Raw genomic sequence first — 22,029 nt, 5'->3', positions numbered from 1 at the left:
TTTCTAATCAGTATTTGGCCATGGCTCCTTTGTTAATTTATTTGCAGGGGCCATGCATGCAGTCCTCTTGTGTGCGAGTACTAGAGAAAAGACAAGGCTGCTCACGGAGGATGCTTAATGGTCAAACCTGCAAGCATATTAACAAACAAATAAATAATTCAATTAAGTGGGAGCCAAACCTTAATTCCATGCCCAAAAAGGTTAGCCTAATTTAAGCCCGTGACAGAAGTCGATTAAAGACAAAAATGGTAGGGTTTTTTTTTTGGTTGTAAAATTAGTGTTAAATTTATTATGTTATATAGAGTTGAATGAGTGGTTATATAGAATAAGAAATGATAATTTATTAAATAATGTATTTAAAATTTTAAATTTATTAAAAGGCATACGTTATTTTACTATTTATCAAAGAGCGTATATTTTCAAGTGTAATTTTAATTTTACTCTTTTGACAATCTGATTTTTTCTACCGTTTTTGTTTTTTCCACTATTTTTCTCTCTCTTCATATGAATAACTTTACATAAGATTTAGTCAATTTTTTAATAACATTTTAATATATTTGAAGAAGTCAAAATAAATAATAGATAGCATATTTGAATTCCTTGCAATCTCATAAATCCACTGAAACTGAAATGAGTGTAATCGGAACTCCCTAGGTTCATAAGTGGGTTTCAGTCAAAATCCATTGATAGATTATAGAACTCCGATTGCACCCATTTCAGTTTTTAACGATTTTTTCATTTTACATGTTAACATCTATGAAAAGTCGAAATAAATAATGGATATCATATTTGAACTCCTTGCAACCTTAGAAATTCATAGGAACTGAAATGAGTGCAATCGGAACTCTATAGGTTCAACAGCGGATTTCAGTCAAAACCCACTGATGGACCTAGAGAGTTCCGATTGCACCAATTTCAGTTCCTATAGATTTTTAAGGTTGCAAGGAGTTCAAATATGGTGTTCATTATTTATTTCGATTTTTCATAGATGTTAACATGTAAAGTAAAAGAATCGTCAAAAAAGCTCACATTGGGCCTGATATGATTCCATATCAGGCCCAGCGTGGGCCTGATATCATTCCCTGATATGATTTCATATTAGGCCCATGTCAGGCCTGATATGATTCCATATCAGATCCAATGTGGGCCTTTTTGACGATTCTTCGATTTTATATATTAACATTTATAAAAAGTCAAAATAATAATGGACATCATATTTAAACTCCTTGTAACATCATAAATCCATAGGAACTGAAATGAATGCAATTAGAGCTCTCTAGGTCCATTAGTGAGTTTTGACCGAAATCCACTAATGGATCTAGAGAGTTTCGATTGCATCCATTTCAGTTCCTATGAATTTCTAAGGTTGCAAAGAGTTCAAATATGGTATCCATTATTTATTTTGGCTTTTCATAGATGTTAACATGTAAAATGAAAGAATCGTCAAAAAAGCCCATGTTGGGCCTGATATGGAATCATATCAGGTTCGACGTGGGTCTTTTTGACGATTCTTTCATTTTACATGTTAACATCTATGAAAAGCAAAAATAAATAATAGACGTCATATTTGAATTCCTTGTAACATCATAAATCCATAGAAACTGAAATGGGTGCAATCGGAATTCTCTAGGTCTATCAGTGAATTTTGACCTAAATCCACTAATAGACCTAGAGAGCTCCGATTATACTCATTTAAGTTCCAGTGGATTTCTGAGATTGCAAATAGTTCAAATATGCTATCTATTGTTTATTTTGACTTTTTCAAATGTATTAAAATGTTATTTAAAAATTGACTAAATTTTATGTAATGTTATTCATATGTTTTGCATGACGATAAAAAAGAGAAGAGAGAGAACAATAGTGGAAAAAAGAAAAACGATAGAAAAAGTCAGATTGTCAGAAGGGTAAAATAGGAATTGCACTTGAAAAAGTACGTTTTTTTGGTAAATAGTAAAGTAACGTATATCTTTTAGTCAATTTAAAATTTTAGATGAATTGTTTGATAAATTATTGAATAAGAAGTTAAATATTAAAAAGAAAATAATAATTACGTTTAAGTTGACTTGAATATTTATTTAAGTAATCAATAAAATATCTCAATTAAATGATGTAAAATCATTACAAATAAACCTATTTATAAAAAAATAAGATTAAAAAAATTGATTAGAATAATAAAATAAAATTTTATTTAAATATGATGGAAATACAACAGGAGAACTAAGAAATAGGGCCTTAAAGTGATAACCTCTTTTAGTGAACTTTTAAATATAGCCCTAAATCTGAAATCATAAATTCTAAATCCTAAGGGATAAAATATTTTTGAAGATAATCATTCCACTCTCTTCTTGAACTGCTTTCTTGTCATTAAGTACGGGTTGATTTCCGATGAAATTGAGAGAAATAATTTTCAAATGATGACCTACTTAATTGATACAGTGATAAAAATAGATCCTTCAAAAAGTGGGTCAAAGTAGATAGGATAGGATCAATTAATATGGAAGTCAAAGTTAAGTGATCACATTCACATAGTTGGACGGGCCTGGAACTGGTCTGGCCTGGAACTGCTAACCAGATTAGGTTGCCAAAGCGGGACTCGCATCGTCGGTCGGACATGAATGACCAACTGGACCTCCCTAATAATTATTCTTGGCAACTTGTAGATAAAGCTTGAAGCTAAGTACTAATTTACCTTGTCCGCCGCCCAATTCGATTAGACCTAGGGGCCGATCGGACATATTGTGTCTTCTCGACAACATGAAGAGCCGAGTGAAGAACGAGTTGCTGATTGCATTCTGTAAGGCTGAGCTGACAATCTACCGGTCAAGTGATGGCCTGTCAACTTACAGCGGGACCCACATATATGTTATGTCATAATCTTTTAAAAGTTTGTGCGGTAAAAAATAGAGAATATCCCGTAGGTAAATCATATTTTAGAAGTTTTCAATCTATCAAATTACATAGATTTGCTTGCTCATTTAAGGAAATGTGTCAGAAGTACTTTATGATATATCTTATTTTATGAAAACTTTGGAAAACGTGCTAATATTTTGAGATGCATTCATAACACAACATTGACACTATAAAAGGGGTCTCTATGGTGGAGGTATACAATGCTTCATATTTATACATGCTTTTTGCTATAATTTGCTGTCATTATTTTATTCTCCCAAATTGATCACTAATTTGAACGTCAGAGGTCAATATCAAAATCACTTTTCTAACCCTGTACTAGTGCTCCATGTGTTACAGGACAGTAACAGAACCATATTTTTAACTCACCACTTTGAACGATTTCGAATAGATCATCATTTTTTAATTTATCTCTTTATAAATCACAATAAAATTGACCGTGTGAGGAGTTTCCTATCCACGCTTAGAACTAAGAATAGAGTCTTAAAGTGAACCCAAATTAGCCCACCAACTGTAAACCCACGATCGATTCTTTTTTAGTCCTTTTAGATAATCCAACGACTAGCACATGAGTTATTATCATCCTAAGAACATCTTTATTTTTTTTTGCCACCACGATCGATTCTTTTTCCTCGAAAACTAAACAAAGGAAAAGGCTCAATGAATCAATCATCCACGATGTGAGAATCACTCATTCCACAGTCGGACTTGAATCCATTCACTCAAGCAGTAAAAAGCACGTCGTTTCAGCATGGTAAACCGTCGCAGCCCATAAATTTAACCCTCTCTTCTCCGCATCTCTCCACTCTGATTAGTTAATGCACGCACACAGGCCGAAGCATCTTTTTTACTTTCTCTAAGAGGTAAATCATCTACGTTGCATAATCGTTCTAAATAATAATAATAAAAAAAAGAGAAAAAATAATTTCTAATTTGCCTTCCCCAATCGATTAACAGAGTAATATCCATCCTTAAGTTCCTCTGAACTCCAGGACTGGCATTGCCATTGCCATTGCCCTGCTACTGCCTGCTGCTGCTGCGTTATCTATGCAGTGCGATGGCAGGAGGAAGAGAAAAGAGGTGAAAAAGTCTGGCGCAGTGCCTTTGGTTTGTTGCTGCCCTGCGTCATTAATGTCGCCTTCAATGATCGTGGGCCACGCACCACTTTTTACCACTCTTTTCATCCAATTTCTAGAGAAAATTCCGAGTTCCTCCAACAGTTTCCAGAGAAAGTGTTGCTCTCATGTCATCTTCCAGTTCATGTCCATGTTCATGTTAGCTTCGGCCGATGAATTACAGTAGAAACTACTGGTAAAAGAAGAGGATAAAAACAAAAAAGAAGAGGCAGAGAGAAAAAACAATGAAAGAGATGATGCCTTTCATCTCTGTCTCCTTCTCTGCTCTCTGAACCCATTCTAATTGAGTTTGCAGAGTTGAGCAGAGAACTGCATGGCACTGGAGATCTGTTTCATGGCTTCTTCCTCTCTCGTGTCCCTGTCAAATGCAAAACCGATCCAAATCTCTCGACTTTAATCTTAATCACACAGCCACTTTAATCTCAATCATACGTTAAGAAGCTTCAGTCAAATTACATTGATTTCTACATCATAATTAAAATTACACCACGAATCCGTCGTCTTCACTAGTTGTGCAGAGGGTTGGAGCCGGTGGGCACAATGCGCTTGTCGTCCTCCACGAGGCTACTATTTGTCTCCGGACAGCTTCCGGCCTTCTCCGGCTTGCACCGGCCGAGGCTTCCGACGACCACACCGACGGTCCTCTTCCGGCCGGCCGCCCGCGCGAAGCCTTGGGAGGTAGCGATGGCTAAAATTAAGGAGCACAGGAACAGAGAGGCATGCATCCAACATCTCCACCTCATCGCGAGAAGTAAAATGGAGACGGAAAAGGAGGAGAGGAGAAGAGAAGACGGCAATAACTTGTCCCTTGATCGGTGACGCCACCAAACCGCATTAATGGTGGTGCTTCGATTGGCTCGCAGGCGAACCAGTGCGCCGAGACAGAGAACGCAAACAGAGAAGGAGAGGTAGAGGAGGAGGGAGAGGAGGAGGAGGAGCGTGAAGGAGGACGGTGGACAAAGACTGCGTGTTTGCAGAAAACAACAAGGAATCCAGCAACACTTGGGTCACTGTGATCTAGCGTCGTCATGAACATGTTTGTCTTAGATTGGTCAAAGGGTTTAAGTGCTAAATCTGTTTAAGGATCCTCTAATGATTGACTAAATTTAGCAAGCTGCAAGTAAACTTAGAATCTAAGAAGAGATCTCTGCTGTCATATCTTAGTTGACGGTTTAGATTAAAGTATAGACTTTTTAAGATATTTTTTTAGTTAGCAGCTAGAGTCCTAGCTAAGGCTCGGTTGATCTTGAAGATCTCGATGATGTCAAGGTTGTTTTTTTGTCCATTATTGTTATTTTTAATCTCATAAATAGTTTTTAATTATTTTTTTGTCATTTTAGAAGACGGACAAGGCGCTAGCTTCCCTTGAAGGCAGGGCAGTGATTTAGACTGTGGCAGAGAATTAATTATCTCATGGAAAATATTTGTTAACTCTGAACAGGAATTGTTAACTCTGAAAAGGAATTATTGATGACACTAACAATCACAACAAAAAGAGAGAGCTTACTTGAGGATCAATACACATAACTAGAGAAGAAATGGGGTGGGCAATTCATCTCTTATTTCCCACAAACTGCACAGATCTAAGCAAGAAAACTACAAGATGCAGACTTTAAATGGCACTTCCCTCTCTGCATTAGATATATAATTCTTCTTCATAAGGCACGAATTATCCATTATGAAATTATCTAGCTTCCTGGCGCAAATATATGGTGCTACTAAACTGTGTAATGCTGCTGAATGGTGTCGATGTCAAGCCCTTTCAGCTTGACCACTGACTCCACATGACCTTTGAGTGTGTGCAGTTCTCTTAGCCTGAAAATTAACCAAGAATTAGGAAGATTAATGTCACAAGCATAATAAATGTTTAGTTGATTGCAAACGATGAAAATGTAAGTTCAAAATCTGCCTTGTAATCAATAAATGAAAATGAGTTTTTCTAGTAAGAATAACTTCATTTTCATTTAAGGACAGGATGACTTTATGTATTATGTATTATGATTCACTGCAGTCGCAGAAGTTTTAAGCTGCCATGGACTAGTCAAATTTAATGTTTCTGGTTTGTTGCAACTTTATCTAATACATCATTCATTCATGCCCAAGTTGGATCAGTTCGTCGTCAATCTAAACCAAGGAGAAACAATCTGTGCTTCAAACTCAATGATTTCTTTCATGCTGTACAAAAAGTCTTATTGCTTTGCTATGCATATGAATATAAAAGCACATTACCTTGCAATCTCAGCTCGCCTCTTGGCCTGCTCGGCGATTTCTGAAAGCTCACGATAGTTGTTCTTGTCGGAGAAAAGGTTTGACGTATCAGGAGGTTGGAGACCGTGAAGTGTTCTTTGTGCAATTGCCCATTGAGCTTCCCTTTCCTCTCTTCCATAATCTTTCTTTGTGGTGAAAGCAGTCTGATATTGTAATTAACATAGCACAAGAGATAAAATAAACCAGTTAGTACTAAAACAATTCAAATAAATCAAGTTCGCTGTAATTAATGGAGTTCACTACAGAAGAATTATGTTACCTTCCTTTCGAAGAGAGTATCCCAGGCCTTTCCACTTAGTACATAGCGAATAGCAAACTTAATCCAGTCAAGGGGAATGAAGGTAATAAAACTATAAAGCCAAATTATTCCAGCCCAACCCCATCCGCAGCCTTTAATGTGGGCAAAACTCCAGTTTGCATATACAGCTACAACAGTGGCAACCTGAAGAACAGAATTAGTGATTATGTTATGAGTGGATACATGGTGAAACTAAATGTTCATTGAGACACATTGAGCAAGATGCACAAATCTGCATAGTTTTATGGGTGAAAGGTACTTGGTGTAGGAATGTTTCGGAGAAAGAAAACTGAAGAACTTACTAGTTGAGCAATCACAAAGGCACTGCAGAGTAGAAGTCCAGGGCGTTCAGTGAAGCACCAACCACGTGAGCGAGTAACAAATATGAGTGCTTGGCTGATAATACTCACTTGCAGATACAATGCAGCCATCATCTCATTGTCATTGTATCTTATTGATTTAACATGGAATTTGTTCTGCATCAATGGTTTATTTTTTATTTTTTAAAAAAAGAGTGACTAAATACCATACAAATATGTATAATGACATAATGTTCATGATTAAGTGTGCATGAATTGACTGTGAAAGATCAAAAATTTACCGGGAAGAAGTCAGTTTCTTTCATAGCCCAAAAGAAGAGGACAGTCATCAAGGCCATGTAAGTTCCTAGCACAACGCCAGTAGCAAATATTTCTTTTAATTTCCAACTGTCTGGCATTGGAGATGGCTTTACGCGATCTTTAGAGATTGTCATAATGGTACCTACATTTAAAATTTTTCAGAAAATTTTATCCATAAAAGTAAGATAATTGATATATGATTTATTTGTATGTCCTCACCATCATTTAATATGGCAATAATCAAAACCATGAAAGGGGAGAAGTCAAATTTCCAAATTAGAGCAATAAGCATAAATCCAAGCTGCAAAGGTTTGAAATAAAAATCATTAACAAAACAAAAAACCTGAGATCATAGAAAAGATTGAATAGAAATGGATTGACAAATGCCAACTTAATGCTTACCACAATACGGATGGTAATGGAAACAGCATATATCTGTCAGTGTGGAGAAAAGAAATGAGAAACTGGCAGTTTAGAAAAGATAACGAACCGAAGAGGAACAGATGCACATAATAATTTGACCATACAGTGTAGTTTTTCATCCTCTGGAAGATGGCTCTGCTGGTAAGAACAGCACTAATGATGACACTTAGACCAGGCTCAGTCAGGACAATGTCAGAAGCACTTCTTGCAGCATCCGTGGCATCAGAAACAGCAATACCAATATCAGCCTTCTTCAAGGCAGGAGCGTCATTCACTCCATCCCCTGTCATTCCACATATATGCTTCCTCTCTTGCAGCTTCTTCACAATTTCATATTTATGCTCTGGTTCAAAGAATGCCACATTATACAACAACCATGGTAAACATACAATTTACTAATTTAATATGCTTTAAGAATAAATTACCAAATTATTAGAAGGTTATGCTGTTAGAAAAGAAAGTCAATTTGTAACTTCTAGTCAGTCAGTTATACCAATCATAACCCATATCATAACTCTTGCCAGTTTTTAATAGAGTTTCTATAATCACAAAAGCTTAGTGTAATAATGGACCTAATTTGTGAATTTGCAATCTAACATTAGGAATACAACATGATCAAACCTGGAAAAACTCCTGCAAATCCATCAGCCTTCTCAATCAATTCATCCACCGGAAGTGCAGCAATTGTCTCATCCTTGTGTTGTCCAAGCAGTGAAGAGGAAGGATACATGTTTGTGCCCATTCCAAGTCTTCTACCAGTCTCCTTTGCTATTGCAAGTTGATCGCCTAAAGAGAACATCAGTCATTTAACCATAACTCATGAAACAAATAACTCAACTTCAAACTAAAAGTAAAGAATATCCAAATACCAGTTATCATCTTCACATTCACACCAAGGTTGAGAGCCTTACGGATGGTCTCAGCACTATCATGCCTTGGGGGGTCAAAGAGAGGCAGTAAACCAACAAACTGCCATGGTCCACCAGGACTCTCTTTGCTCCTCTCAGGAACTTCCTGAGACACATCACAAAATTGATACAAGGTACAAGGGAATATGCAATTGTAGCAAGAACATAAACCAAGTGCTGAAAACACAGACCTGTCTTGCCACTGCCAACGAACGAAGCCCTCGTTCAGCAAATTTATCAATCACTGCATGAACTCTCTTCCTCACATCCTCCTTGCAGTTGCAGAGGTTCATAATCTGCACAAGATGGTGGTCCAACAATTAAGCAATATGTAGATAAAATTGGTTATAATATAAATATATAAGGGACAGAGCAACACCTGTTCAGGAGCTCCTTTGCTGACTCTATGCCATTGTCCCTCTTCATCGATGTAAGTCAGAGCTGTTCTCTTGTCGACGGGATTGAAGGGAAAAAAATGAACTTCCCGGATTCCTGATCTTGCCTGATTAGTGCAAGTAATTCCCAGAGCATGAGATCATGACCACTTGATAGTTCAGTAAATAACCTCAAAATATGGCAAGGTAGATTTATACCTCCTTTGGGTCGGCGAGCATCCCAACCATGGCAGCATCGATGGCGTCCTGGTTCTCGGTCCTGGAGGCCCTTGCAGCTAACAAGACAACGTGATCCTTTTCGACGCCTTTGGTGAACACCTCGATTAGGTTTTTATCAACGCTGAGCTTGTTTAATGTAAGCGTGCCGGTCTTGTCGCTGCACAGCACATCCATGCCGGCCATCTCTTCTATGGCGGTCATCCTCTTGGTGATGGCTCCCTGCTGAGAGAGCTTGTGGGAGCCGATGGCCATGGTGACAGATAGCACAGTGGGCATGGCGATGGGGATGCCGCCGATCAAGAGGACCAAGAGGTTGTCGATGCCGTCCCGATAGGAGCGGTGCTGGATCGGGTACATGACGATGATTTCGATGACGATGCCGATGGCGATGGAGCAGATGCAGAAATTCCCAATGGAGGTCAGGACCTTCTGGAAGTGCCCGACCTGATTGGTGCTGTCGACGAGGTGGGCGGCCTTTCCGAAGAAGGTGTGGACGCCAGTGGCGATGACGACGGCCTCGATCTCGCCTTGCTTGCATGTGGATCCGGAGTAGACCTCGTCGCCGGGGTTCTTGGTGACGGGGAGGGATTCGCCGGTGAGGGCGGACTGGTCGATCTTCAAGGGGTCTCCCTCCAGAAGCCGGGCGTCGGCCGGTATGATGTCGCCGAGCTTGATGCTGATGATGTCGCCGGGCACCAGGATCGCCGCATCCTGCTCGCCCCATCCGCCGTCTCTGAGCACCTGAAAAATATAGTGAGAAAAATAAATTCATTTTGAATTAAATATTTGAATATTTTTCAAATATCTTTTAAAATTTTATAATTATCAAATATATTAAAATAATGGCATTATTTAGTCGTTACCTTGGTTTTGGGGGCGAGGCGAGCCATGAGAGCGGCCGCGGCATTACCGGCGTTGTTCTCTTCGATGAACGAGATGGTGGAGTTTATAACCAGCAGGATGACGATTCCGACGAAGTCCTCCCAGTCCGGCGGCTTGCCTCCGCCGTTCGCCAGCCCGATCGCCATGACCGCCGCCATCTCCATCACCCACGAAAGCGGATTCCACATGAACCCGAGAAACTTGAGGAACTTGCTTTCCTGAAACAACACGAAACGCCAGTTCATGGAAGCTCGTAAAACAAGTGCCGATCATGCTTCGTGCAAAGTCTGACCTTTTTCTCCTCGAGCTTGTTTGGGCCGAAGAGCTGAATCCGGTTTGCTCCCTCCTCCGAGCTCAGACCCTCTCTGGTACATTTCAGCTGCTCGAAGACTTCTTCTATGGGAATCTTTTCCTGAGAATTCAAGCAATGCTCTGTTAGCTATAGTTCATCAGTCTGGCGTCGACGATGCGTCTGGGAGAGCAAAGGAAGCAACTTTTTTTTACAGGATTTTTGATACAGAGATTGAATAAAGAGTTCAGCAGAAGCTGAAACAGAGTAGGACAAACTCTAGCATCGATCTCGGATAACAAAAAACTGCATCCAGAAATAGAATCTACACCTTTTTAAGGCTGGCTTGAATAAAGAACATTAATGAGAAAGAACTCAAGAACACAGCTTTTCCTTTTTCTGCTTTTCAAATGCACGAACACGGCAAAAAATCTATAATTTGATTATTGCGCACACTGTACTGTCATTCCACAGCTTATTTATCAAGGAAACCTGGATTCCTTCGAAAGGGAGAATCAAGACCGAAACAGAGAAGCAAGAAGTAGGCAGAATCAAAACAAGGAAGACGATGAAAATTAACAGCTAGCAACAAATGGCTTAATGAATTACCAGATCAACAGTCTCGTTCTTGAGATCCTCCAAGCTCGTGGCTTTGTCTCCCCCCATTTCCTCACCTTTAAATTGAACGAGATCACTAGTAATCTAGCGATGATTTGCAAAGAGATCAAAACCTTAAGCCACCATGCGGTGCCCAATGGATTCGAATAAGAAACAGAGCAACGAACAAATAGCAGAAGATAGAACGGGAAGCTTGTTGACAGCCCTCCTTCAGTTACCGCCTTTTATACCCATTCCGACTAACCGAATTATCGAGTGGGGCCAGATTCTTTCCGGGTGAAGACTGTAACTCGAGATGCGTACCGGAATCCAACAAATAATAATTGCTCAGCCTTCGCTCTTCCGCACTAGCAAACCGCACGCGATGGCGTCACGCGTAACATTAATATAGGGGCTCACTTTTTAGAGCCCATCACAGATCGGAAAGTTATTGGTGGGTGAAGTTGTCGTTATTCGTTAATAAGGAGAAAAAATTAATTAATTAAACTAGTAAATAATAATTATTATTCCAAATTTGACTTCCAAAAAATAAATAATTAATTAAACTAGTAAATAATTATTATTATTCCAATTTTTTCTTATTTTCTTCTTGTCTCAAGCTTTTGGTGGTAACATTTTGTTAATTATATTAAATTGATGAATTATTGTGCATGTTTATCCCATACTTTTTTTTTTGAAATAATATATTTTTATTTAATTATAAAAAAATGTATGACTATATTAAGTGTTATTATTACCTACGCATGCTTGCACGCGACCTCTCTCTTTTCTAATTATTTTGAAAAATTATTTAGGTTACGATGAATAAACATTTGGTTCAAATTCAAAAATATTAAATGGTTTTTCAATTATATCAAGGTTAGGGCTTGGCTTGCCATTAATTATTGTAGTTTTGTTATCTTCACTTAAAAATAGTTTGTAAAATTAAGAGTTAGGTGCATAGGCGTCAGATGTATGATGGGATAAATCTTAGGCCGTCAGTTCATGAGAATATCAAAAATTTTATGCGTCCACCATCTATACTACGTCATGGGGGCATCATAATTATCTAAAAGAATTTATTACAAATATATACTATGTATATATGGGAAGCCAAATTTGGTGTATTGTATGATTATATTAGGCCAACAATGATTAATTAAGGCTCATAAATGTTGAATGCTAATTTGATATAGTCATTAGTTTGGTTGTTCTTGTCAGTATATTTGGATTGCCTTGACCTGTGTTGACTTATTAATGCATTCCAAATTCATTCTGTGTTTGTACATCTTGAAGTCAAAGTTGCCATCCGGAGTTAAATATTTTATTAATTAAATAAACAAGTGGGCGTTTGATCAAGGTTAATTACTTCTCTCATCTTGTACTTAGCTATTGCTATTAAGTGAAACAGTTTAATTAAATATATTTATGTTTAATACGATGGAAGATTCTTAATTCTATTTTTTTTAATCCAAATTAAACATCATTGACCATCCAACAATCAATCAGATCATTATCTCCCTTGCATTATAATTTAATTGAATTGTTGATTTAACAAAGTAAATTTATATCAGTTTCTTAATTTTAACAAATAATAAAACAACATTATACTTATATAAATGATCAGTTCACTAATTAGATTTTATAAAAGGGCAGGTAATGTAGAACATGAACTTCATTTCTATAAATTAAATTGGGAAATAAAAAAATAATGTCAAGGGGGATTAATTTAATTAATTAGAGAGTGCTCTATATATATAGTTCCTTGAACCATTGAGAAATTTAAATATTAATTATTGAAAATATTATAATAGCTTATAGGTCTTAAGTAGACCTTCAATTCTAATTTGGGTTCATGCATGTATGCACATGACTAAATTAAGTTGAAGTTGGTGCAATGAAATTATAATCGATAATTAATTGAATATTGTCCAATATAAACAACTATATCAAATTAAATCATTATATAAATTAACACTATTGGTAATTATAATCATTTTATAATCTTAGTAGTAGTTATAGGGATGGATACACCCTTTGATTAGAGTGGGATGCTGTCCTATCTTTTTTTAATAAAAAAATATATTAGTTTTTTATTTTATTATTTTTAATCCCATCACATATCTCTTGGCCATTCCTATCAAAGATAGTTGACTTTCAAATTTTTATTTCAGCTCCGATATAGCCCAAGGATTGCCGTTAGCTCCCTCGGCCTCCAATTTTTGGTCGATTGCCTTCTGAGAAAAAAAAATTAATTAAGAATGTCTAATAATAACACAATCTAACCCAGATCCTATTACATCATTTGGTCCTTTTAATTTTGATGCACAAGATTTGCACCACTTATAATTGCAATTGAATCACTTTATTAATTTAAATTATAAAATTTATCAATTATTTTTAAATTATGTTGAAGACTAGTTAAAATAAATAAGTAGGATTTATAATTTTATTGAGATGAATTTTTTTCTGTTATAATTTATTCATTATATTTATAACGTTTACTTATATATCAAATCTAAATTAGCTTTATTTTAACTCTTTTCATTTCCAACGAAAGAGGAACATTTTCAATTATGAAATTAATTTTAGAACAGCTCTTAAAAAAAAAAAAAAAAATTTACCTCAGGGTATAGTGTAGAAGGTGAACATATAACATCTTAGTATAATAGTTAACGGTCAGTTCTTAGAAATTGAAGATATAATAACGGTATAATAATTAATAACATATTTTTAACATGTTTTTTTGATCATCTAGATTGAACTGGAGTTAGTTGAAAAAGTTAATAACGATATAATAATTAATGAATTCAGTTTAATGAGAATATTTTTCCTTTCTGCTTCTGTCTGGAAGCTGAGAAAACGAACCTGCCGGTGTGACGTGTCTGGAAGGTTGACCGCATCCCCATGACCCGGTCGATGATCTGTCTGCTGCGTTGACCAGATCGTCAGAAGTCCTCCTCCGGTCAACTATACCTGTATCCAGCGACCGGGTCGCCCCCGGTCTCTGGTACCCCGGTGCTCGAGGCGAATCCCACAGACATATAAATAACCGCACAATAGTATAGCACAATTAACTGAATGCAGAAAAGGTACGAGAACGTACCCTGGCCCAGGGGGGCGCCCTCGGATGGAGCGGTGAGCTGGTTCCGGTGAGGTGGATGAATGCAAGTCGGTCGGGCAGCCGAATCCGCGGGCGATAACTCGGAATCCAGTGCGGCATGGATCCAAAAGATGGCACGTAGGCCGGGATACCACAACGGCTCGCAGGCCGGAACTCGGCACGCAGGCCGGATAAGCCCAATAACCCACAATGATGATAATGATGCAAAAAGTAAAATACCTCGGCGCGATGGCCGGACATAATCTCGGCGCGATGGCCGGAAGAAGCAAACCTGAGTCCGTCGGATGACTGCTGTTCCGTGGGGCTACGGAGGAGGCTATCCTAAGGCGTCTGCAGCGGCACTCGCAGCCACTATAGGCTGCTGCTGGTGAGAAGTGTCAATACCCCCAGGAGCGTCGGCAGTGGTATCCATAGCCGCCGGAGGCGGCGTGAGGCAATAGTGGTGGCTGCCGGGGGGCGGCGACGACCGACGAGAGGGCTGGAGTCGTCAGCGGCTGCCGGATGCGTCAATGGCGGCTTGACAGACGCTGGAGGCAGCAATGGAAGCGGGAGATGCCGCCGACCGCTGCAGCTAGAGGCGATCTCTCCCTGTGGCGGCTGCGTCAGCGAGGAGATGAGGTGGCGGCAGCGTGGAGGAGAGGGAACGGAGTAGACGGCAATGCCTCTCGACTGTGTTGACGTGAAGGAAGCCGAAGGAAGGGAAGAGGGTCTGCCGGCCGCTGGTCTCGGAGCCGACGAGGGATGGGAGATGAAGCCAAGCTGCTCCCTGGCGGCGCCCCTCCCTCCTCCACGAACCCCCTCTCTGCTTGCCTTCATCACCAAGAAAAAGAACCTAAACGTCCAATTACCAAAATGCCCTTCACTTTCCTCCTAATTTCTTCTCTGCCCCTTTCATATCCGGATCACAAGCCTCCCCTTCAAGTCTAGTCGAAGGAGGCGTGAGTCCGACTGACTGGACAGTCTATCGCAAAGTATTGAACCGCTTTCGATACCAAAGTCACATAGTTGAACACAATGTACGCTGTCCTACGAGCGGTCGCTATAATAACAATGTCGAATGAGATAGCAACGATGCCGAGCGGATCATGTCTGTAATCGGTACAATGCCGAGTGCACAGCCACGAAGATACCGACCGGACGATCAAGTGATGCCGATCGGGTGGACAGACGCTAGCGAAGATGCTGACGAATGACAAAGAAAATGACGATCGGGCGATCATGAAATCTTGCCGACGTCTGAATGAGCAGATCGAGAATGGTCAGCGAGCGAACATAAAAGGCTATTCTGCAATCGAGTAACGATGGTGGGCAATTGCCGTCGGTACGCGGATAGATGCCTGAGGACGATGCCGCATACCCGGAATGGCGTCGATCGATATCGTCATAAATGTCGGGCGGACGATACCGTGTCGATCGCGGTGATGCCGTCGGTCGATGAATCGGCGGACGATCGTGCGCGGCGGAGCCGTGGTCCGATAGATCGGCGACGGACGGCGCGGCGGCGGCGCGGGTTCGCAGATAGACGCGGGCCGCGATAGATGCGGGCGACTGACACGGGGGATATAGATGTCGCGGCGGCTACCGACCCCGCGGGAGATAGATGCATGATATCTTGGTCCGATATACTAGTCTCCGGCCGAGCGGCCGGAGGCTCGCTTCGGCGCTTGGCTCGGTGAAACCTTCGGCGACGGCTCGGGGGCCTTCGGTGATAACTCGACTGAGCAGGGAGATAGAATATATGATATGCTTTGGTCCGTGGAATTGAGGACCGGGACACCGGTCATTGCGGCAAACTCTTGGTCGATCGCCGGGATTTATAATCGCCAGGGTCCGTGCGACCCGACTCTTGGTCGGCCGCCGAGGTTTATAGTCGCCGGTCGGCCCGGCCCGACTCTTGGTCGTCGCGGGTTTATAGTCGCCCGGTCCGACTCTTGATTTTTAACGGCGGTGCTCGTCGGTCTTTAAGTGATACCGTATACGTAACGGGCCTCATCGGCGCGGATACCATATACGCCCGAGCAGCCGGGCCTTCGGACTGGCTCGATCACCATATCCGGACTCGGGCCTTCACATCGAGCGCTTGGCTCGGATACCATACTGGCCTACAGCTCGGGCCTTCCATCGAGCTGGGCTCGGATATACTCTGGCGGCGGCTCGGGCCTTCACATCAGCGCTTGGCTCGGATACCATATACCGGTCGAACGGCTCGGGCCTTCGCATCAGCGCTTGGCTCGGATACCATATCCCGTACGAGCAGCTCGGGCCTTCATCAGCGCTTCGGATACCATACTCTGGCCGAGCAGCTCGAGCCTTCACGCGGCTCCGGATACCCGCCTGCCGAGCGAACGGGCCCGCATCGGCGGGGCTCGGATACATATCCCGGTAGCAGCTCGGGCCTTCGCGTCGGGCAGGTTCGGATACCATATATCCGGCCGAATCGAGCTCACATCAGCCTGGCTCGGATATAAACCTCGGCCGATCGGCTCGGGGGCGCCCGACGAGAGGCGAACCTCCCGCCGATCAGCTCGCCCTTCGAAAGCCCAGCTCGGATATAAACCTCCTACCGATCGGCTCGGGGGCCTTCGGACTTGCAGATCATATGTGAACAAATAACAGAAAAACTGGCCGTGGTCATGAGGATGCCAGAACTATCCGGTCGTTCATCTTCACGTTCGGATCGTAGCGTTCCCGACGGCGCCAATTTGTTCTGGGCGGAAAACGAACCCGCCGTATGGCGTGTGCGGAGGGTTGACCGCATCCCATGACCCGGTCGTGATCTATTCTCACGTTGACCGGATCGTCAGAAGTCCTCCTCCGGTCAACTATACCTGTATCCAGCGACCGGGTCGCCCCCGGTCTCTGGTACCTCGGTGCTCGAGGCGAATCCCACAGACATATAAATAACCGTACAATAGTATAGCACAATTAACTGAATGCAGAAAAGGTACGAGAACGTACCCTGGCCCAGGGGGGCGCCCTCGGATGGAGCGGTGAGCTGGTTCCGGTGAGGTGGATGAATGCAAGTCGGTCGGGCAACCGAATCCGCGGGCGATAACTCGGAATCCAGTGCGGTATGGATCCAAAAGATGGCACGTAGGCCGGGATACCACAACGGCTCGCAGGCCGGAACTCGGCACGCAGGCCGGATAAGCCCAATAACCCACAATGGTGATAATGATGCAAAAAGTAAAATACCTCGGCGCGATGGCCGGACATAATCTCGGCGCGATGGCCGGAAGAAGCAAACCTGAGTCCGCCGGATGACGGCTGTTCCGTGGGGCTACGGAGGAGGCTATCCGGAGGCGTCTGCAGCGGCACTCGCAGCCACTATAGGCTGCGGTGGGTGTCGGAAGGAGAGAGGGCAGCGGCTATCGCTGGAGGCGACACCCCTGTAGGCGTCGGCGTCAGCGGCAGCGATGGGAAGCTTCGATGGCCGCTGGTAGCAGTGTCAATGCCCCCTGGAGCGTCGGCAGTGGTATCCATAGCCGCCGGAGGCGGCGTGATGCAGTAGTGATGGCTGCCGGGGAGCGGCAGCACCCGCCGGAAGCTGTGCCAGCGGTCGGCCCCTGCTGGAAGTAGTAGCGACTGTCGGAGGTGGCGCCAGTAGCTGCGGTGAAGGTGGCGGCGGGCGGGAAAGGAGGCGGGCGGCAATGCCTCTCGACTGTGTTGACGTGAAGGAAGCCGAAGGAAGGGAAGAGGGTCTGCCGGCCGCTGGTCTCGGAGCCGACGAGGGATGGGAGATGAAGCCAAGCTGCTCCCTGGCGGCGCCCCTCCCTCCTCCACGAACCCCCTCTCTGCTTGCCTTCATCACCAAGAAAAAGAACCTAAACGTCCAATTACCAAAATGCCCTTCACTTTCCTCCTAATTTCTTCTCTGCCCCTTTCATATCCGGATCACTCTCCATTTTTAAATATATTAAAAATTAAATAATTTTATTTCATATTTTTAAAAAATTAATATTTAGAAACGGGCTAGAAATTTCATTTAGGAGGTGCAACGATGATGAGGAAGGACCCCACCCCATGGAGAATAGCGGCTACAGTGAAAGTCAAAATCAAAGCGATCAATGTGCAGATATCGTCGACTGGTCGGGTGAGCATGCCGCGATTGGGGGGAGAAGGTCCCGGTCCAATCCTGGCTTCGACACGAGGAGGTATCAAACGACTGACGCTCAATAGAGTAGAGGACGTTGGACGGAGGAGTCAATGTGCAGAAGCCGGCCCGAACGGCTATCCCGCTCGGTCAGGGCAGCAGGACTTGGCAACGACAGAGCAAAACTGTTGCCGCGTAGCTACCCTGCTTGGTCGTGCAACAAGACTTGGTAACGGTAAGAGCGGAACTTCTGCCAAGCAACTACCGTACTCGGTTAGGCAACATGACGTGGTACAAAAATGGTTGAGTTATGGCCGAGTGGACGAGGTACATGAACATCAAAGTTTCGGCCGAGCGGTCAACCTGTTCGGCCCAACAACATACTCTCTCTGGTATCCATCGATATCCCTTTGGAAGTTAGTGCCGTCGACACTGGACATAGACAACCAGAAGATCGTACGGCGGAAGCTTTCACTGTCACTTCAGATATATGCTCGGCCCGTTGAGATATTATGTCAGGGACACTTTACTGATAAGTCTTTTCAAAAAAAACTTTGGGAAGCATGACCGTCTTGCGGAGCGTGCACGCGCGCTATAGGAGCTCTATATAAAGGGGAGTTCAAGCATCAACGGAGGTACACAATACACGATAAACACTGTGCTCGCTATTATTCATTCTTGCTCTGCCTTCCACTTCATCGTCGATGACTGACTTGAGCATCGGAGGATCAATGTCGGGGATCCTTTCCCTGACTCGACACTGATATCATTTGTATTGCAAGTTCGAGCGGAATTTATAAGTAATTAGTGGGAGCGTTACATCCTCAACTTTTTATCTCATCGATTTTCAAACAAGATTGGGGGCAAAGATGTGTATTTACTTTAGCTAACGGTAGATAGTTTGCATGATAATGGTAAACAAAACAAACATAAGGACATGAAAAACCCAAAAATATAAGAAAACGAAGGATATAAAATTTTTGCATGATAATGGTAAACAATTCCGGCTCTACTTGAATTTCGATTGTACTATAGGTGAGTTGCTCCTTAGGTGGCTCTATATTTTCTAGAAAAGAATAAATCATGGGAACATTTGTCCTATACAATATGACTCTTTCTATGAAAAGATATTTTGTATCTGTTAAAAATTGAGCAACTATTCATGCAGAGGGGATCCATTTCTCTGTTTCTATCTCCATGAGCGTTGGCTTCAATCCTCAAATGGATCCCATGGCATGGTGAATTATGATATGCAGCAACCGTCTGCGATCTGCTTCTCCGTACACATCCGTTGATGATCAAGATGATTACGACGACGATGAGTACTGCAACTCCTGCGATTAAGCCTGCTGCAAAATAGATCAAGGAGCTATTTTGATCTCGTGGATACGGAAGGAAGTACTACTCTCCCGTTTGGAGGCTTTAATATCAACGTGACATCTGTTTTGGTGAACTATCTATCTCTTCTCGTGATTACCCATTGACTTTTGGCTTCCAGTTAACTGAGTTTGCAAGCAACGTAACATCCGGAAATATACAATGAGAGGATTACTCGGGACACTTGCCCAAGGCTTTCTAAACTAATAAATCACGTACGGCTCGTCCTCTTATGATATGAAAAACAACTCAATCAAAGATAATTCAATCGTAGATGAGAAATAATTTTTACACGGTGTTCCTAATTTTCTGTACAGACAATCAGTTATCCACTTTCCACTCACATTTCGCTTAAAAGTTTGGGATTCCTCCGATTTTTTCGATCATGCCCCAGAGGAACTCGTACAAGATCTAAATCTCCATTGAATGAATCACCGAGGACAACTCGGAGTCGCGACCTCGGCTAATTGCTCCTCTGCAGAAACCGCACGCAGTTTGGCGCTCCGAAGGCATCTGTTGACCATGAAGATGATGACGGCAATCACTACCGCAGCCCCTGCAATTACGCCTGCTGCAAAATAGAAGGAAACAAAAACCCTGATGAGCTTTAAGAAATCGACCGGCAGAATGAAGAACAGTGGTCGATGGATGGGCGTACTCGTTGCGACTAGGGTGATCGGGGAATTGCCTTTGCTGAAGGTGGATGAATCTGATGATGAACTCGACATGGGAGAAGATGAGCCGAAGCGATCGCTACGCAACAGGATATTGCGGCACGTCAAACGTTTGACTTTCTCTGCACTTTGCGTCTGGTAGGAGCCCAACGCACGGAGTCATGTACGGTGGCTGGTTCCGTAGTGACACTTGCTCACGATCGTTTTTAATAGAAGCGATCGTAGCAGCTGTGGACTGCGAGAAGGACTTTAAAATTAATGAACGTGTTGTTCGGATCTTGACTTGGAACAGGAGTGGGCACGACACCTGAAGATCTATCTATATATCAAACTTAATTCAATTGGCACGACAAAATTGAAGTATAAAAAATGGGCAAGATCTTGTGTCGTATGAGAGTTTTGAAGGCTAGCTCAAGCTTTTTCATTATTGCCGTAGACGTTCACATGATAGATCATTTTCTTAACGTCGAAGATAGCTAAAATGAATGCATCAACAATAAATTACCGGGCCCTCTTATTCTTTCCAGCACGAGCTCATTTGGATTTGGATGAGCTCTAGAATATGATTAATGCAAGCACATAAATTTGTATGATGTATATAGAGACCGCGAACTAATGTTTGATAAAAATCAACCCAAATTCTCGCGTGGTGATTGAACTTTTTGGCCATATGCTCTCTTCTTCTTTCCACATTCATTCCCATTTGCTTTTCCACAGACAGAGACAACGACCTGCCTGCCTGATGACAAATTAAGAGGTAGCGTTAAAGTTATGAGAGACGGAGAGAAGGATATAAATCTAGAGGCTCTGCATGGAAGGGGACCAAGTGTAACTTCACAATCGACGACCGCGTCGTGAACTGAGTGAGAGGGAAGTGATTGATTTATATATATATGGTAATGGTACATATCGATCTTTCAGGCTTCGTTATAGCGTGTCCATGGAGTCAGGGGAAGAGAATTGCTGCGAGAACCTGAGCCTGGAACTGTGTCTCCAGCCGTCACGGCCCTTCGTCTTCACCTGCAACTACTGCGACCGCAAGTTCACCACCTCGCAGGCGCTCGGCGGCCACCAGAACAAGCACAAGGTGGAAAGAAAGCGCCTCCGGGAACAGTTGCAGAGCGGCCGGCATGATTCGGCTGCAGGTAATCGCACGGTGGAAGCGAAGGAGAGCAGCATGGCGGCAAGGACGACGGCGTGGTGGGGATCGCATCTCTACTCCTCCGACACCGGAGTCGATGATGCTGCCGCCGGAGAAATCATTGACTTGTCGCTTAAGCTATAGCAGAGAAATATATATTTAAATTTCTCTGAATTGATGAATTTGTATTGCTCAGTTGATTGACAAGTCCAAAAATTGTCATTAAACCTTGTTAATTAATATCGATGTTATTTATGGACGCATGGCAAATTAATTAATCTAATTCATACTGGCAGCGTATGCATGATACGATAAAAGGATAGAACGATCATTAATTAATCTAATTCATACTTTTTTGCCCCCACGGGCGGGATCAACCGATTATGACATGGTATTCTTGCAACATGGGTCGGGAGGTCGAAGGTCTGCGGCAGCAATTGCGATAACATCAATATCTGTCCGTTCTAAACACCTTCGACCGCCATGTCATCGCCGGGCCCGTATTCACCGTGATTTACTCCCTCTCATACTCGTGGGGCAGGGGTGAGGGGGCCGCTGGGCGGCGGGACCCGCCTTTTGCAACATTGAAAGCTTTGTTTGTCTTTTTCCTACGAAACTCTACCTATTTCTTTTCATACAAAATTACTCACACTGTTTCAGATTTATATTAAAGAA

At 42.4% G+C, this 22,029-nt stretch overlaps 2 protein-coding genes across 2 annotated transcripts; one reads left to right on the top strand and one right to left on the bottom strand.

The window, feature by feature from the left end:
- Positions 1-5,510: 5,510 nt before the first annotated feature.
- LOC121989734 (plasma membrane ATPase-like) lies at positions 5,511-11,146 on the bottom strand. Its single transcript, XM_042543951.1, has 16 exons — positions 10,958-11,146; positions 10,352-10,471; positions 10,041-10,277; positions 9,157-9,918; positions 8,943-9,065; positions 8,755-8,859; positions 8,525-8,669; positions 8,277-8,441; positions 7,760-7,998; positions 7,635-7,667; positions 7,452-7,533; positions 7,214-7,374; positions 6,915-7,088; positions 6,574-6,756; positions 6,276-6,457; positions 5,511-5,861 (listed from the first exon to the last, which is right to left on the bottom strand). Exons 1-16 carry the CDS (start codon positions 11,012-11,014, stop codon positions 5,765-5,767), a joined length of 2,865 nt encoding a protein of 954 aa, XP_042399885.1. The 5' UTR covers positions 11,015-11,146; the 3' UTR covers positions 5,511-5,764.
- Positions 11,147-21,153: 10,007 nt separating this feature from the next.
- Positions 21,154-21,498, top strand: LOC122044723 (zinc finger protein 4-like). Its single transcript, XM_042604952.1, has one exon. The coding sequence runs from the start codon at positions 21,154-21,156 to the stop codon at positions 21,496-21,498; it is 345 nt and encodes a 114-aa protein (XP_042460886.1).
- The last annotated feature ends 531 nt before the right edge of the window (positions 21,499-22,029 follow it).

Source organism: Zingiber officinale, chromosome 1B, assembly GCF_018446385.1.
Source record: "Zingiber officinale cultivar Zhangliang chromosome 1B, Zo_v1.1, whole genome shotgun sequence".
NCBI lineage: Eukaryota > Viridiplantae > Streptophyta > Magnoliopsida > Zingiberales > Zingiberaceae > Zingiber > Zingiber officinale.
The sequence above is the reverse complement of the archived record's forward strand: the minus strand, read 5'-3'. Positions and strand labels throughout refer to the sequence as shown.